Source organism: Acanthopagrus latus, chromosome 11 (assembly GCF_904848185.1).
Source record: "Acanthopagrus latus isolate v.2019 chromosome 11, fAcaLat1.1, whole genome shotgun sequence".
Taxonomy (NCBI): Eukaryota; Metazoa; Chordata; class Actinopteri; order Spariformes; family Sparidae; genus Acanthopagrus; species Acanthopagrus latus.
In genome coordinates this window covers 10,859,526-10,874,534 of record NC_051049.1, presented here as the reverse complement: position 1 = coordinate 10,874,534, position 15,009 = coordinate 10,859,526, and the positions used below count along the sequence as shown (strand labels likewise).

The 15,009-nt window shown below is 42.4% G+C and overlaps 1 protein-coding gene across 1 annotated transcript; it reads right to left on the bottom strand.

Annotated features, from left to right (window-relative positions):
* Nucleotides 1-11,353: 11,353 nt before the first annotated feature.
* Nucleotides 11,354-13,847, bottom strand: foxq2 (forkhead box Q2). The gene is made up of 2 exons (XM_037114845.1): nucleotides 12,532-13,847; nucleotides 11,354-11,872 (listed from the first exon to the last, which is right to left on the bottom strand). The coding sequence occupies exons 1-2, from the start codon at nucleotides 13,024-13,026 to the stop codon at nucleotides 11,498-11,500; spliced, it is 870 nt and encodes a 289-aa protein (XP_036970740.1). The 5' UTR covers nucleotides 13,027-13,847; the 3' UTR covers nucleotides 11,354-11,497.
* Nucleotides 13,848-15,009: the final 1,162 nt, after the last annotated feature.

Sequence of the window (15,009 nt, the reverse complement as noted above, 5' to 3'; positions counted from 1 at the left end):
GTCCTCCTTGGAATATTTTCCTGCCCACACCAGTTCAAGGTGTCATCTAATTACTGCTTTTGTTTTTGTTGTTCTTATCGAGGGATCTGCAGCAGCTAAAGTTTATATATTGTGCGTTGAAGCTACATGCGAGTTAAAATACAGAATGGGGCTCTTTTATAAGAGATTTCTGAGGTCTATACACGTATTGAGCCTTTAAATTTTCACATGTTTTAAGCAGCAGCCTCAATAGCATTCGGTGTTTCCCTCTACATTGATTCAGGACCGGTTGAACCCTACAGTAAGAACGTACCCGCAGCTAGAAAAATCGGTAAATTGAACAACACAACAAAGGAACGAAAAGGCCTGGTACGCAGAGGTAGACCTTGTAATCGTGAACAAGTACCCAAATAAAAAATAGAAAATATTAGTGCTGCGACCGCTTGCAGCACACGAACGTAGATCACTTGAGAGGACAAAGTCTCCGAAATCTACTTGTTTTTGATATTCCATTAACACTGTGACGACTGTGACTGTGAAAATGCTGCCAAAAAAAAACATACATTTTGACCAAGCATGTCTTTAAATTTGTTTCGCTTTTGAACAGAAAGAGATTGCTTTTGATAAACAACCAAAAAAAAAACTCAAAACAAAGTGCAGATATCTATTTTTTTTTTTTTTTTAATCCTGTTTTCCAAATGTTGCTTTCACGTGCGAGAGCGCCCGGTAGCCCGACCCAGGCCGCTCCGATCTTCATGTTAAACACACATATACGTGCTCGTAAAGGGTGGGAAACAAGCTGGAAGCTTTACACGTGAGGCTCGCTGGAGTCAAACCGCGGGGCGATGGGAAGCGGTTAGAGCACTAGTCTGTAAACACCCCTGAGAGGAACCTATACCTCAGTAAAAAAATCTGCTGTAAATAATGTATTGAATGCAAACTTAAGGTCCACGGGGAGATATGGAAAGGCTCATTACTCTTTTAGTTTCTTTTTTTTTTTGCTGGCCCTCTTTATGCAGTCCGCGCAGCTCTCAACAATCAGCTCCAGACGCTCGCTCGCTCTGTTTTGATTTAAAGATGCTTTTACCCGCGGATATTGTTATGGATATAGGTATTGTTTTTTATTTTCCTCTCACTGCCCTGAGGTTTGCGGGCTGTTAACTCATGCACCACCCACATGCTCTGCGCCCTGTTGGTGTGTGCGTGTGTGTGTGTGTGTGTGTTATCTGCGCCGGTAGTTGAGGTGCATATGCGTCCTGCGTGTGTGTGTGTGTGTGTGTGTGCCCTGTCCGGGACGCATTGATCTCGAAGCAGGATGTCAAACATTTTAACGCTGATCATGTCCTTGTTATTGCCCCGCACAGCCGGGTTGTTAATGCATTAAAAATCGTTTGTCCCTACCTTTCCAAACTTATCTCACCCTACTGCCCCGAGCAACACAAGAATACCCCTCTATTGTAACATACGCACCACTGCCGCCCCTCCTCCCTCCACCTTCTGTTTCTAACCACGTCCTTCCATCCTCCGTCTCAATCAATCTTTACGACACCCGGTTGCATCTCTCTAATGTTTCCGGACTTGACCGTATCCCCGTTCAAAAATTCTTAATTAAGCTCGTTCTGTATGTTTACCGTTGGGCAAATTACAATCTGACAGGGCTAATAAAACAACATTGGAGGGAGGAGGCCCGAGAGGAGCATGTGCTCTGACCCTCACCTCTTTCACCTGTCTCTATCTCCACCTCAGCTTATCTCCCTCCATCCCCACCTCGTCATATCTGCCTATTTTCTACCTCACAGGTTTTGAGGCTGAAAGGGAGGGGACGGGGAGAGAGAGCGAGGGGGGGGGGGGGGGGGGTTTGGCACCAGTTGTTCGAGGTCTTGCATCCGCCGCTGTCGACGCGACTATCCGTGTAAAATGCTCACATGTCATTATGCTGACATATCTTGGTACCATTCAGCCTACTTGCTTCTCGTTTCTGATTATTGAGATTCATGAACCTGCCTGCCCGCATGTCAACTCTTACAGATATGAGTCATATATCTACATTCACATCAGCATCTTTCTTCATTTAGGTATTGACTCATGCAGTGTTCTCGCATTCTACAATCCATAGCCCACACAGTGTGTGCATTATATCTCTATTTCTGTGCAGTTTTGTCTGGTCACTTGAGAACTGCTATTTGCTTTATGCTAAAGCATGATGGAGAGAGGAGGCCAGTGTCGCCAGAACCTCTTCAGCTGCTGCTTGGCTTAATGTTGAACATTAGGAAGGATGAGAAAAAGGAGGACCGAGTCTGGCAGCACTAAATAACACAACTCTAGTCTTTGTAACAAACAAAGAAGAGTTTTTAATGAGAGCTTCTGTGTCTCATAACCGTATTGTACACCGATAGCACACTTACACAATTAATACCATTTTGGTTTGCGCAGGCTTTTAAATCTGCTGAAAAGAGGTATTTGGCTTTTCACTTTGCTAGGAAACAATTTGCCTTTCTAATTTTTGGTTTACCTTGTGTGTCATACTCATCATCATGTGCCACTGGGCCAGAGCCGATAAATACCTGTGACTCTGCAGAGTCATTTGACACAGGATTAAATGCTGATTACACACATTCGCACTGAAGATGAAACCCAGATGTTTGCGAGTGCTGGTAGGTTTTTTTGTTGTTGTTCTGTGTGAAAGAGGAATACATTTGGGCAAGTCTGCAGTACGCAGTATGTTAATACTGGTAAAGTGAGAAGATGAAGTCCTGTAGACAAACTAATATGCATTACTAAACAGGGATGAATTTTCAGTGTGCTCTCACTGGACCTTATTTTCCAATAATGCAGTGTACTAAAGAAAATGGAGAAGTTGCTCACGGCAGGAGAAAATCAAAGAAATTGTGGGTGATCATACGGCTCAAGAAGGATGAAAATAAGTTTAACTGGCAGTGAGATGAGTTTGATCCACTTTGGCATCATCTGCTGTTGGTGTAAAAAAGTCAAGTATGTTGATTTTTGGCATACTGAATGCAAAAACAATATGGTATGATGATAAGTATGTAGATAGCGGTTCGACCTGCACACAGAGCTATTCCACTGCGCGTTATCTGTGAAGGACTCGGGTCGGATTTTCTGCGACAGTCCAAAGGATGTGACTACGCACAGTGCCTCGTCTCAGTGCCTCTCTCTTCTCTGATAACGGAGAGCAACACTAGCTAACGTTAGTCTAGAAATAGACTCAACTAACATAAACTCCTGACCGGCTTCTGGCACAACCGTTGGTTCATAAACCAGACAAAAGCCTTTACATCTCCCCTAAACTAACCTAACAGACCTCACAAAACCACACCAAGTCAAATCAAAGCCAGCTCAGAAATAATTCACTGTACTTAAATGTGCAATCTGTAAGAATTTTTTGTTTAAAACATTCAAAAATGAACTATAATTGTCAACAGAATGTGAAGCAATAATAGCTTTGACATTAGCTTACAGATGGGCTGCATTGTTGAAATATCTACCAAAGTTAGCATGCTAGCCAGCCAGCCCAGGACCATCCTGTCCCATAATACCACTTTGTACCTCCAGAGGCGACAGTTAAATAGTAAATCTCAGACCTCCACTGGTCGGTGCTGGCCAGCCCTGAGAGCCCCCCTCCTCCAAAGTTCCTTTGCTAGCGATGAAACATCACTCACCAACACTCCAGTCAGCTCAGGACTGCTAACTGCACTGTTAACTGAGCTAACTAGCTAATGGCAACTCCAGCTAGCAACAGTTAGCCCTGGTGATATGCTGGTGGCCAGTTATTACGTATTGCCCCTTTAAATAGAATCAAATCTTATTCCCTGCAGGACAAAAGCTAAACTGTAGCAAAACAAAACCAACTGACACATTAAGACATTAAGTGGAGTCCATGTGTCAATGTCACGTGTTTGAGGGGAATAAAGAAATGAAAAATACACGTACTTGACAAAAGGACGATTACATACATAGTGTGCTTACAGTCTTCTTCAACCAAGTGTCAATCATGAAGACATGTGCAGCTCTAAATTGCAAAAGTGTTCACAATACGTACGCAAGATTTTATTTTTTATCTTGGTTGATGGTCACACAGTCAGACAAAGCCTGACAGAAGCAGTGTTTCAGTGTGTGTGCATGTGAGTGACAATGTACGTCAGTGTGTGTTCCGCCGTTTGTATGTTGGACTACACCACCTGACAAGTGCAAAGCCCTGTGGGATGGCGCTGTTGTATCTTACACTTGGCTGAACATATACGGCACATCAGAGGTGTAACAAATCCATTCCTGACTGCCAGAACCTTTCAGAGAGTTTTTGTGACTGTGAACAACACATCTTCAGGTTTCCACACCTCAGAGCGGATGTGTGTCTGACACACAGACACACACACAGATGAGATGGAGCTTCACACAGAAATGTGTGTGTGATAGAGAGAGAGAGAGAGAGCGGGAGAGACGAATCAGCGCATTTGTGTCTGTGTCTGTGTGAAGCATCCGTGTCTCAATGGCGTCTTTAGAGTGGTTAATCAGAGGAGAGGTTGAGGAGAGTGTCAGAGTGTCAGGCTGGCTCCGGTGAAGAGTCCTCGAGCCCTCTCTCTTTCTGTGTTGACACCTCTTAACCTCAGTCTATCATCTCTCACAGTCACACACTCCACTTCTATTGACACTCGCTACCCCGCAGCTCTCCAAAGACCCGAGGAGAATCCACTACAGTGATTGTCCGTGTGAGGGGAGCCTCGGAGCCTGCAGAGAAGAAAGGATTATATAATGCGTCGACATACAGAACAAGACGTGAGCGGATTTAGCGGCCATTTGGTTTTCCCCTCCTGACGTTTCAGGGTGGATAAAAAAAAAAGAGGGGAGCGAGTGCACAGGGAGAATGATAGATCAACACACTGAGCAAACCTGTCAGCTCTCAACAGAAACTGCTGAATCCTCACACGCATCAATTTGTAAATTAATCTCTCTCTCTTTGTCTCCTCACAGCAGGAAGTGTGCAGGATCTGTGTCCGCCACTGTCCCCGGCTAGTGTAAGTGGGGTCAGGAGCACGTGGGTCAACCGAGAAGAGGTCAAAGGTCGTAGAGCAGTGGGTCTTGTTAAAATACCTTTTAGCCTCCTTCAGGGATATTATGTAATGGCTCTGGGAATAGGTCAGGTTCCAGGTTGACTGTTTTGTGGCGGAGACTGGATGATATATGTGTTCTGCTTTATGCCAGATGTAAATTCACCACCCTTTTTAAAAAAAATCAGGATGCAGAGGAAGTGCCGAGAGGGGGGTCAAGAGGGGTCGCATGTAAGAGGTCACATGTATGTGTTTTTCCGGAGTGTCTTTGTTTTGGACGATGCATTAAACACCTCCGAGGGATCTCAGCTCGGAGACAATAGGCTCCTTTTCTCCGTGTTGTTTAATTAAAATCTTCAGGAGCGCCTCTTGTAAAACATGTTTGTTTTTTTTCCCCCTCCGCACAGGCGCACACCGAAGAGCTTAGCGAAGAAAACTGGGTTGCGCTGATCAATATATCGGAGGCATTTGAATATCAATACAACGAACGTGCTGTCTTCAATCTTAATTTTTAATATGGTGATAATAAGTGTATTAATTTTCATAACTTCCATTCGATAGCCCCGGAATATGAGCGATGGTGGCCCATTTTTGCCCGGTGAATATGCATCTCTCTCCTCCGCGTTCCCATTGATCACCCCTGTGCCGTTTCTCCCCCTCGCTTTGTCCTCCAGTCTCTCCCTCATTCCTTCCCCTCTCACACCACGCTGCACTGTAAAATTCATCCTTATTCCCCATTTCAGCAGGCTAACTGTGTGCACTACCTTTTATCAGTCCAGAACTGTTAAATTAATAAATTGATATTGACGAGCTATCAGCCGGGGGGATAAATTATTTGGGAGCAGAAGGCTAGGGTCACATGACTTTTAGTACCCACGATTCTGTAATTATTCCCCATGAGAAGAAATACCGTGTGGTGCATCACCTACCCACCCCCCACTGCACCCCCACCCTTCCGTAGAAACGAACAAACACGCACACACACACACGTTATCACGTGAAGTACTATAAATATCCTTACATACAGTGGACTGCAGGGGCCAAGGGAATACTGATGATCATTACTGCTATCATAACCGTCATGATCCAGGACGTTAGCCTGCTGGAGATTGCATTTTATCGTCACCATTTACACAGAACCGAGGCGGACAATCCTGGAATGTGATAGCAGCACTGAGCTCAGAATTATACAATATTGAGCCCGCCGTTGCTGCAAGCGTGGCTACCTGCTAAGGTAAGGCAATGCAAAACAGTGGGACGAACCTCCTGCAGCCGAAACGAATGCAGATGAGAAGGTGGAAACTGGGAGGGAGGGATGGAGGGGAGCGCCGCAGATGAAGGGGGCAGCGAGCGTGTCAGAGTGCCAATCATGGAAGTGCTCTTGTTGCCCTCTGGCCATTGCTGACCTTCTGACCCTGGCCATGGCCTAAATGTCAGAGGTCGCCGAGGGTCAGCGCAGATCACCGCAAGACCCTGGCCAGGGATGTATCGCCATGGCAACGCTCACTATAGGAGGAGAGATGGGGGTGTTTTGCATTCTGTACGCTGGAATCATGCACACGTACGCACACATACACACCAGGTTGAGCATCACATCTGTGCTTTTTTTTGGTTTTGTTTTGTTTTTGTTTTTTCGCTGGGAGTCGAGGTACCCTAGTGAACTGACACACAGCAGGGCAAGAGGCCTGGGTGTCTTGTAGAGGTCAAAGTATCATCAGGAAGAAGAAGAAGAAGAAGAAGAAATAATACATTCTTGGACATTCTTCATGTTGATGAATAATTACAGTGAAGGGGGGGGTTTCATATACTGTACATTAGGGGTAAACAATGCAATTCTGCACAGTATACTGCACTGTAAATGAAATCTAAGAGGAAGAAGACAACTTTGCAACAACATCCACTCAAATCAGATGGTCGAGGCAGTGCTGGAACTATTCGCTTGCACCTTGCGTCATCTAGTGGTCGGATCGGGTTGCGTCCTCGCCGCTCTCCAGCTCCGGCTCCAGCTCCGGCTCCTCGGCCGCGGTGGAGAGAGGGGAAGAGAAAAAATAAAAACCCCACTAGTCTGCTTTTGTCTCCGGGGAGCTCCGGTCGATGCCTCGTCCCACCATATGTCTGATCGCAGCTGCCAATCAACAGGTCAACGCGACCCCGGGGAGGCAGGCACTGGTGGGGAGAGATCAAACAGTGGACCTCGGGGATGACAGATGCAGATGGAAGGAAAAAAAAGAAGAAGAAGAAAAAAAAGGCAATAAAACATTGCTTCAAAGATGGCAACGGTGCACTAGGAGGCAAATTATTGTTAACAGTAATCTGCAGAATAGCGCCTCGCATTCTGATCGATTGACTATTATGGAGCCTTTGAAGCCGAGGTAACGCCGGGCTATTGTTCATGGTGGGACACAACCAGAAAAAAGCAGCTGGTTTTGGTTCAACTATAGCGCTTCCTAAGCCTTAAATACTACTTACTTCTATGCAATCATGCTTTCTAATAGACTGGCAATTTGGACTCCTCCAGGCTTTGGGGCCTATTGAGAGTTTGTTCACAGGGTGCGTTCAGGTGCAACTCGATGAAAGCAGCATTTGTGAGAAAAAAAAAATAGTAGTGAATAAAAAAGTAAAACATTATTTTTTTTTTAAAAAAAATCACATTACTGTCCATTTATTAGCCTGTACAGCCTGTATACTTTATATATATATATAATATATATATTAAAAAATATAAAAAATATTTCTTTTTATTTTAAAGAAAGCGCGTAATGGTTTTTGTCATTTATCACCATCTATACCTTAAATATAGTGCAGTATTCTCAGGAACAGAAACAAACTCATAATGAAAGAATGGCACAGACACAAACTGATGCTGAGCCACAAACCAGAAATCAATAATATATACATATACATATATTTGAATGTGCTATACACTTGAACTGCTCAGGCTACTATTTGTAATTTAAAAACAGTTAAATATTCAATTATCTTTCATCATTTTAGATCTCCAAAGCTCCAAATGTCAATGTGTCTGAAGTCAGGTCTAGGTATCAGCCAAAGACCATGTCAGGCAATTAAAAGGATGTGGTTCTTTTGGCAGTGTGGGCAAAGAAATCATTTCAATATTTAGAGAGCACAGAAAGAATACCAAGGCAGGCACATATTCTTTTAATTTCTTTTTGAATGCATTTCTTCGAGGATGCAGAGAGGCTGTATTTCAGGAAATAAAGTCTAAATAAATCAAAATGTATTGAGATTTCTCTCAAGTTACTTGTATAACTGCATTTCTTTTTTTCTGTACATGCAGTGGCTGAAACAGAGGATAAAAAGGCAGGGGTGCTCTTCGGTCGGTATTCAGCTCTGGTGTTTGGGTAAATCATTAAAGTGCTCCATATTGCACACAGTACAAGCTACACGCTGCAAACAAAGGCAACCCTTTCCTTTTTCCTGTGTATCTCTTTGATGTGTTTGCTCGCACCAGTTCAGGCTCTCATCCTCTGCGATGTGAACTGTTGTATGTTGAGTGTACAGTCAAATCAATGAGATACATGTAAGCTGAAGGGGGGAATCAGCTTTGGAATGCCGCCGCTGCACTGTAAACGTATTGTATTAAAACACGGACATAATGTTTCATCGCCATCTCAGCAGGACTTGATCTTCTTACCTCACTCTCTGCTAATCAGGAACAAATCTTTGTGCCCTAATCTACGGCCCCCTGCACCCTTCCGCCCATCTCATTAGATTAACGAAATGACATGCACATATGAACACACACACACACACACACACACACACACACACACACTGAGCTCATGACCTCAATCTCATGCTCCTAGAAAGGTAGTTAATTACTATTTCGTTGCTGACCATTAGTGATGTTGTTTACAGTAGTTTAGCAGTTTTTGTGTTTGTTTGACAGGAAAAACATGATCAAACATTTCTTTATTTTAGTTGCCTATGATTCAATTTCCTACTTTTGCAACAAAAAAAAACCTCAACTACCAGACACAGATATCAGATATTTGAACGATGACATGTGTGCAGAGTGTGTTTCTCTGCAATTTGCTTTTGACATTGATTTGCATGAAATGTGTGAGATGTAAACTCCTGTACGTTAATGTGTTTGAATGTGTGTGTGTGTGTGTGTGTGTGTGTGTGTGTGTGTGTGTGTGTGTGTGTGTGTGTGTGTGTGTGCGTGTGTGTGTGCAGCAAACATATGCAACCAAATTAAAGCCTTAAAGCTGGTGAATTGAAGAGGATTTGATGCGGAGAGCAATTCATGGGAATTAAGCAAATTAGGCCTCCAATTAGCCGCTGACATTGAATAGGAAGATTTGGTGAACAAAAATTAATTAGATGGATTTGTCATTGTTCTAATGAGCATCGCCGAAAAAATAGCTATTGAGAAATAACACACCCTCTCTCCCTCTGACATATTATAGTCTGTTTAGAGTCTAATTTCATGTCAAATATTGCCTCATTCAAATATTCAATAATTTGCAAATAAGACGCCCACATGAGCTGAGACAAACAAACTTCAGAAAAGTCAATGTATGACCTAATCCTCTTAGGCTGGAGCACTGTGGATGTAAATGCCAACCTTTGCAAGTCAGAGAGGAATTTCACTATTGATGTGAGAGCCCGACAGGTGGAAATTGACTTGATTCTTAATATGGAAATATTTCGGAGGAACCTTATAACTGAACTGTCCCATCTCATGTCACGTAATGATGTGTGGCTTTTGTCATTTTGCAAAAAAAAAATAAAATAAAATAAATAAATCACGCACATGGATCTTAACAATCAGATACACACTGTGTTCATTAGCGCTTCAGAGAGTAGATGAAATGAATTGTGAACTATTTAAATGTTTGATTAATTGTTTAAGAGTTAAGTAAAAATGTCAAACATTTCAGCTTCTTAAATGTGAGGTTCTGCTGATTTTCTGAACAGTCTTGGGGTTTTGGGCTCTTGGTTGGACAAAAAAGCAATCTTAAGACGTCCTTTGGTCTCTGGGACATTGTGTTGAGCCTTTTTCCCAATGTATTTATATATTATACTGAAAATGAACGTAATTAGTTGGATTGTCATACCCTTAGGGCCGCCCATGGATCATTGCTCATTTCTGCTTCACAATCTTCCAATATCTGTATTTTTGTGCACTTGAGCACCACCTTGGTTAATCAAAAGAAAATTAATTGCCATCTATTTTAATAATCGATTGTTTAAGAGTCATTTTTTAAGCAAAAATGTCAAATATTTGCTGGTTGCAGCTTCTTAAATATAAGGATTTGCTGCTGATTTAATGAAGAGTTCTGGGGTTTTTTAGACAGTCAGTTGGACAAAGAAGCAAACTGAAGACATCCTTTAGGCACCTGGGACATTGTGATAAGCAGTCGAAACAGTTAATCATAGCTGTCATATACACTGGGGACACTGGGAACATGTCCTCTCATGTCCTCTCCACTTTTTGAAAGGACCTCTTTTGTCCATATCAGCCTTCGAAGATTTTTTTTTTTAAATGTGCTACTACACAGTTTTTTTTTACAGTCATAATTTTCTACTTCATACAATACACAATATTGACTAAAACTGCAAATTTTGTAGACCATTTAAAATACTTTCATCATCTGAGCCTTTATGTTGAGTTATCATGAAAATAATGGCCATATTAATCGATAATAAAAAATATTGACAGGGACTTAGTGTTCAGTGTGAACACTAGTATGTCTTCCATTGTTTAAATTGTATGTTTCAGCCTTGACTAATTCTTCAGAGTCCCTAAAAAAGACCTCCCTCCTCTCACCAATAAATCAGCGTGCCCTTCCCTCCCTCTCTCCCTGCCTCCTTCCCTTTCCTCTGCTTCCTTCATCCCTGACCTCCCGTGGTTGCCCCTCTTTCTGCAGCAGCGGTTACGGATTACACTGTGTGATAAGCTTCCCATTTCTTGAAACTATTTGGGATTGCTCAGATTATCCAGCCTCGTATCCTTGGGAGTCGGCTTTGGAAAGCCCGATTTTAGTCTCTTAACGCAGAAGATTTTGCATCCCGACAGCTTTGACTAATTAGCATCTAACAACGGGTGGTATTCTAGCAGTGGGCTCACTTTTAGTACGATCTGTTCGCGCAGGCAAGTGTGTGCGCGCACACACACACACACACACAGACAAAACCCAACTGAGGCAGCTGGTTAAAACATCGCAAGGAGTTGAATTCAATATGATTTAATGAGATTAATACAAAACATTGTGTCTTTGTTATTCTACAAACATTCAGAATACAAATAAAAGAAGTGCAGATTCATAAGGTTCGTACATTTTATTGAAACACTGACCCTAAAATCACTTTTGCCTTTTGTTTGCAGAGTATAATGTCCAAGTTCACATAAATTATAACATCACCTAATGACATATTCATTAGCAAATACGAGAGTATACATCAAATATAAAAACTATTCACTCTTAGGGTACAGAGGCTCGCAGGCCCTGGTTGAGCCCCACTTGTGGCTGCGCACTGGACCATGGCCAGTAAAGTCTGGGTGCCAAGCAGGACAGAGGGACTGTTTGGACTTGAGGACAGCACCAACAGGTCGTTCTGTGGGGCCGGATGAGAGCAGGGTGGTAGGGGGACCTCAGGGTGGTAAGGGGGAGCTGTCCTGCCACCCTGCGTACCCTCCGCCGTGCCCTCCGGCAGTGGTAGTCGCCGTTAGAAAAGTCCTGGTAGTTCGAGGGGTGAATCGCCCAGAAGTGGCCTTTCCCATTGTCACTGCGGCCTGCTTTGATGAAGCAATCATTCAGGGACAAGTTGTGCCGAACACTGTTCCTCCAGTTTTTATCCTGTTGCAGCAAGAGGAGAAAAGAAACAGGGTTAAACTTGAAAACCGACTAGGAGTTAAACAATGGTAGTCCCCAATTGAAAATTAACAAAGGTGTCTGTTAAGTATCACTGATCCTACTCAGGACGTCACCTTGTCCTGTTGCTGGCAGGCTGCGCGATGGCGTGTCAAGACTGTGTATGATCGCAGTAAGACACGACACCCTGAGTTACCTTTTTAGCACGTCAAACCAGTGATCAACTTTAATCCACTAGGCTACGCCCAATCTGTTGTTGCACCTGGTGATAGCAGAGGCAGTTTGCAACCTAGCAACAGGATTACTTTATTTGTGAATTTGCCAACAAGAAGATCATCTAGTGTCCCTGCTAGAACCTAATTGCCTAACCACTCAGACAGATTACCTTTGCCAAGTAGGTCGCTTCGCTTGCGAAAAATGGCGACCACGTTATTTTTCAGCGACCGAGCGAAAGACTTTGGGCAAACATGCTCTCGTTTTCTCTTGTCTGCCTTACCAGTAGCTGATACAAGTTCACAATACATTTGAAAATAGTCCCACACTTTCGGAATTCTTCCACAACTACAACTACGGCTTTCTCACAGGACATTAATATTGTTCTCTGCCTACCAGGTAAATAGATTGAGAGACTGAATCGAACATACCTTACTCTTGAAGTACGGGTAGTGGTCCATGATCCACTGGTAGATGTCACACAGCAGCAGTTTCTTCTGCTCTGACGCCAGGATTGCCTTGGAGATGAGCGCGATGTACGACTGGTTGGGTTTGTCCGCCGACTTCTCTGGACTGCTGCTGGTAGATGTGGTGGTGGTCTCCTCCCCCTCCTCTGGTTGCTCTTCATCCCCCTCCTCTTCTTTGACTTTCCTTTCTTCAGACTCTACCTCTGACCTCTGTAGCCACTTCTCCGGTGTCTCGGAGCGAATCCCCACCTCTTTCGGTTTAGGATTCTGATGATTTAGCATGTTGTTTGCTGTCTGCTCAGCTGTACGACTTCCTGTCGCTTCTTCTTTAGAACCTTTGACTCCTTTATTGAACAGAAGATAGTCAATAGTGAAGCTCAGTCCCAGTCTTTCTCTGCCACCGGTGCGGCTGCTTGTGTCCTCCATTGTCATGCCTGAATTGAGATACTTCAAACTCATTACAGACGTCTTATTAGTCCAAATTAGCAGTTGAATAATATAAGGTGATAAATCAAAAGAGTCTTCTCAGAATTTGGCATCTGATTTTGACAGCATGGCTATTTTCTTTTAAAATGCAGGACCCTTCATAAACGAATCGCCTCAATGACCCTCGCCTCTTCCGCCGAAGTCTTACTGTTGACAAGATCACAGATAAAGGTGAGCCTCTCAACTGTTGTTAACCTTGATGGGCTCACGAGCGACACAATCTCAACTTGTGGAAATGACGTCAGTCCATAGGACTAAAGACGGCTACTTTGTTTAGCAACAAATTTAAAGGAAATGTTTCTGCCTCTCTGATGATCAAAACTCCTTTGTCAGTATCCTCGAAGGGTTGTGCTCTGAGGCTGAGAAGGTGACTCTATTTATATGACTGTGAATTTATCCCTCACAGAAAGGGGCAAAGAAGGCACAGCAGAGGTCCAGGTAGGGGGTCTGAATTGAGGCGGATTATTTTTATTAACCTCAGCAAATCTTTGTAATTACGGGAGATTAAACACTCAAGATTTAACAAGACGTGGTGTGCAGAGGATGGATGCTGTAGAATCAAAGGACTTTTAGATACCACTGTTATCCTGTTAAAGTTGTTTTGTCCATGTGGACGCTGTCCAAAGAATTACTTCAGTAACCAAAGAGCAGTAATTAATTGGCCAAGTTCAGTGTTTTGGAGACAAAATAAATTTGGTGGAGTTCCTTTTTTTTTTTTAAAAAAAGGACACCAATGTACAGTGCAGACACTGATAATCACAAGGTAACAGAACAGTAAAGTGTATGTGTGGGAAATGAAATGGAGTCATTCTTTGCTGTTGACATGACCCACTTTTAATGTGTGTGTCCTGTTTATACCAATTCTTGGTTGCTGTTATAATAAAAGAGATTTCTTTGTTATTGGCCATTGGAAATGTTAAAAAGTTAAATACAAAACAGTATCCTGACATTACATGTTTAATGTTTTCTGATTGTAGTTTCAACACTCAGATCCTTCTCTGAGCGCAGAACTTTTCACTGCTGGACTGTAATGTATTAAAAGTGTTTATTTTTAACGGTGTAGTGCACATGTTGCTGACATTTCCATCAATCTTCCATCAGTTCTAAGGGTGTAGTGCTCTCAAACAATGTGTTAAGAATGTTTGAATTTATCTCTGTGTTTAATTAAACTTTATTCTAAATTTTGTGATTTGTGCTCCGGTTTGAATTATTTTTGAATTTCGGTAATGAATTGACTGAATTGTTCATGTTGTGATTTACAGATCAAATACACCAGACTCTTGTAAGTTACACTTTTGAATGTTGACATAAATGGTGTATGTTATCTTTATATTTAATTGATAAGACCGGCATTTGAATAATTAAGATTAACAATGAAGGACAGCCAAGAGTCCTTGAGTGTTTTTTGGCTAATTATGAGGTTTACTGAAGAACCTAATCCATCTTAAAGTATAGGGTTATTTAAACCACTTGATTCTCCATGTGTTCAAAATGTTCCTTTAATTTGCCCACGAGTCATGCTAAACATTTACACGTAAAATTGCACATATATATTTTGTCTCCTGCTTGTATCTGTCCGGTGACTCTGTTTATAACAATTTCAGAGCAATCTTTTAAATCCAAGATGCAATTAACACAGTTACAGTGTCATATCAAATGGAAAACATTAACAATGTCCATTTTTACCATGATTTATAACTTTAAAATCTCTGTGATCTGACACAAATAAAGGTCTTTTTGAGTGTTTTGAGTACCTTTGTATGAAGTTCCACTGATTAACTTGAACACCATAGAATTGTGGAGATTGAAATCCCTCCAAAATAGGATACAACACAACCCATCACATTAGCCCAGACAACAGTAATAGCACAGTATCCGGAGTGATCTACTTTGTTCTGCCAGTTTTAGTGAGGAAATGAATTAAACCAGTCAGGTCAAATCCTGAACCATATTGCC

What these genes read in the sequence shown, in the direction of transcription:
- foxq2 (XM_037114845.1), bottom strand. Translation starts at nt 13,026, where the DNA reads ATGAGTTTGAAGTATCTCAATTCAGGCATGACAATGGAGGACACAAGC. An exon ending in ACCCGTACTTCAAGAGTAAG is followed by an intron (nt 11,873 to 12,531) that starts GTATGTTCGATT and finishes TTGCTGCAACAG; the next exon opens with GATAAAAACTGGAGGAACAG.